General features: G+C 46.6%; 1 protein-coding gene across 1 annotated transcript in view; it reads left to right on the forward strand.

The window, feature by feature from the left end:
- LOC141544005 (apolipoprotein L6-like) overlaps positions 1–2,500 on the forward strand; it is a 12,314-nt gene that overhangs the window by 8,299 nt on the left and 1,515 nt on the right. The window contains exons 3-4 of the mRNA XM_074269654.1: positions 1,608–1,737; positions 2,114–2,260. Coding sequence (XP_074125755.1) covers positions 1,608–1,737; positions 2,114–2,260 — 277 coding nt within the window. The remainder of the gene's footprint in view (positions 1–1,607; positions 1,738–2,113; positions 2,261–2,500) is intronic.

Below are 2,500 nucleotides of genomic sequence, written 5' to 3' on the forward strand. Positions count from 1 at the left end.
GGATCCTAAAATCAGCTTTTTCTGTTGCTTCGCACTAAGTCTTGCTTAGGAATGGCTCCAAGGAAAAGGCTGAAGAATAAAAGAGAGAAACTTTGGGGAGGAGGAATTGGGGGACTAGAAAAAATAGGATTTATTATTTGCTTTACAAGATCATGGCTATAGCTCTAGATCTGGAAGGGCCCTCGGAGGCCATCTAAGCCAACCTCCTCATTTTTACAGATGGGCACACTAAAGCCCGGGTGTTATGTGATGGATAGATGTCAACTCTACTAGCTACCTCCACTCTTCACTCAAACAAAATCCTCAAGCCCCAAATACTTCTTTTTTCTATATTAAAAGGTTTTTAGGGCCTTAAATTATCATTGAAATTTCTTGTCTGACAGATGAGACCCAGAGATGTCAAGTCACAAAAATCCCACAAGTGGTCCTCCTGGACCCTAGTATCATCATCACTCAGTAGATGTCAAAGTGACAGAAAGAACTCTGACAAATTTGAATTCTAGCTCTGACACCTGCCAGCCACGTGGTCCTGGAACAGTCACTGCACGTGTCCAGATCGGGCTTTCCTAATGTATAAACCAGGGGAAATAATGCTTGTTCTCTCTCCTTCTCAGAGTTGTGAGGCAAGTGTTTTGTGAACTTTGGGACACTAGAGGAATGAGAGCTATTATTCTGAGTGTCCCCTGGAGACCATGATCTCATTTCTCAGAGCTTCAAGTTCCAAAACTCTTGCATCACAATGTCGCTGGGAGGGAGAGACAGCAAACATTTTCCCTGGTTTTGTATACATTAGGAAAGCCAGATCTGTGCACTGTGACAGTTCCAGGTCCACGTGGCTGGCAGACGTCAGAGAAAGGATTCAAATCCATGTTTCCTATATTTTTTAGAGAGTGCGGAGTACCTACCCTGAGAGGTACCACTCTGGATGCAGTCACAGAATTACAGAAGTCGGAGGTGGGAGGGACCCTAGAACAGGGAATGTCAGAGGTGGAAGGAACCTTTAGAAAACCGGATATTAGAGTTGGAAGAAAATCTTAGAACAGGGAATGTAGAGCTGAAAGGGAGTCAGAACAGGGAATGTCCCAAATGGGAGTGACAAGGAATGTTAGAGCTGGGAGGGATCTTAGAACAGGGAACGCCAGAGTTGGGAGGAACCTTTAGAACATGGAATGTTAGAATTGGAAGGGACTCTTAGAACATGGAATATTAGAAGTGGGAAGGACCCTTGGAATAAGGAATGTCAGAGGTGGAATGACCCCTTAGAACATGGAAAGTTAGAGCTGGGTGGGATCTTAGAACATGGAACGTCTGAACGGGGAGGGACATGAGAACAGAGAATGTCAGAGACCATTCAGTCCAATTCCTTCGTTCTACAGTGTGGGGAACTGAGGTCCTGCAGGATTAAATGAGGGACAGTAAGAACAGCTTAAACTGCTCTAGCTCCCTAGGGTTCACAGAGCACTTTCCTCACAACATTGCGGGGAGGTACAAGCGGCTATTGGGAGTACGTTGTCCTGTTTCACAGCTGAAGCCAGGTTCAGACAGATGTTGGGAGAGGAGAGATGGAGGAAGGGAGACTACTAACCTTTGCTTTCCTCCTCCACTAGAAAACAACTACCTTCCACCTGCGACCCCTGAGGATCTGCTAGACTCCCAAAGCGTAGGAGAACCGAGCCTGAAGGAGAGCTCTGAAGACGAGGCTCTGGAGAGGTTCTTTGCGAATCCTGCCTCAGCGAGGTGACTGGCCCTGAGCCCTGGCGTCTGTGAGGAAGCTCACTGGGGGACCCCCTCCCTGGGGGGCTCCCTTCTCCTGTTAGACAGAAATCCCCACAGGAAGCACGCTGGCTCTAGTCAGAGGAATCCCTTGTCTTATACCTACTGCTTCCTAGGGACTGGTTATCAATGGCCTCATCTGTGAAAGGGGGGATGGACCAGAGGACTGTTTAAAGTTCCTTCAGCTCTAGGCAGGGACTGAGACTTATCCACTTTTAGAGCTTCCTTAAGACCTAGGACTGTGCACATACATTGTAGGTAGAATGACTGAGTCCGCTGATTGTAATGAATAATACTAACCCGGCACCCAACCCTGACACATGTTTTGTGCTTCATTAAGGCTCGGCCCGGTTACTGAAGAGATCAAAACTGGATCTTCAGAAACTGAATCAAGTGTCCTTTCCCTTGTCCTATTGTGCCTCCAAGCACTGGGGAGGATCCCCATTTCTGAGAGACTTCTTTCAGGATCTGAAGTTCCGAGATCTGGGTAAAGAAAACCAATGTTTTTAGTATTTGGGCAGCTCGGCAGCTCACGGCAGGTAATGTGCCAGGTCTGAAAGTGGAAGACCTTCAAGCTCAGATACTTACCAGCTGAGCAAGCCACTTAATTACTATTTGTCTCAGTTTCCATATCTGTAAAATGGGGATCACATTTTATCCCTCGGGATTGTAGTGAGGATAAAATGAGAAAATAATAGCAAAGTGCTTAGCATGATACCTGACCTGC

This window comes from Sminthopsis crassicaudata, chromosome 5 (genome assembly GCF_048593235.1).
Source record: "Sminthopsis crassicaudata isolate SCR6 chromosome 5, ASM4859323v1, whole genome shotgun sequence".
NCBI lineage: Eukaryota > Metazoa > Chordata > Mammalia > Dasyuromorphia > Dasyuridae > Sminthopsis > Sminthopsis crassicaudata.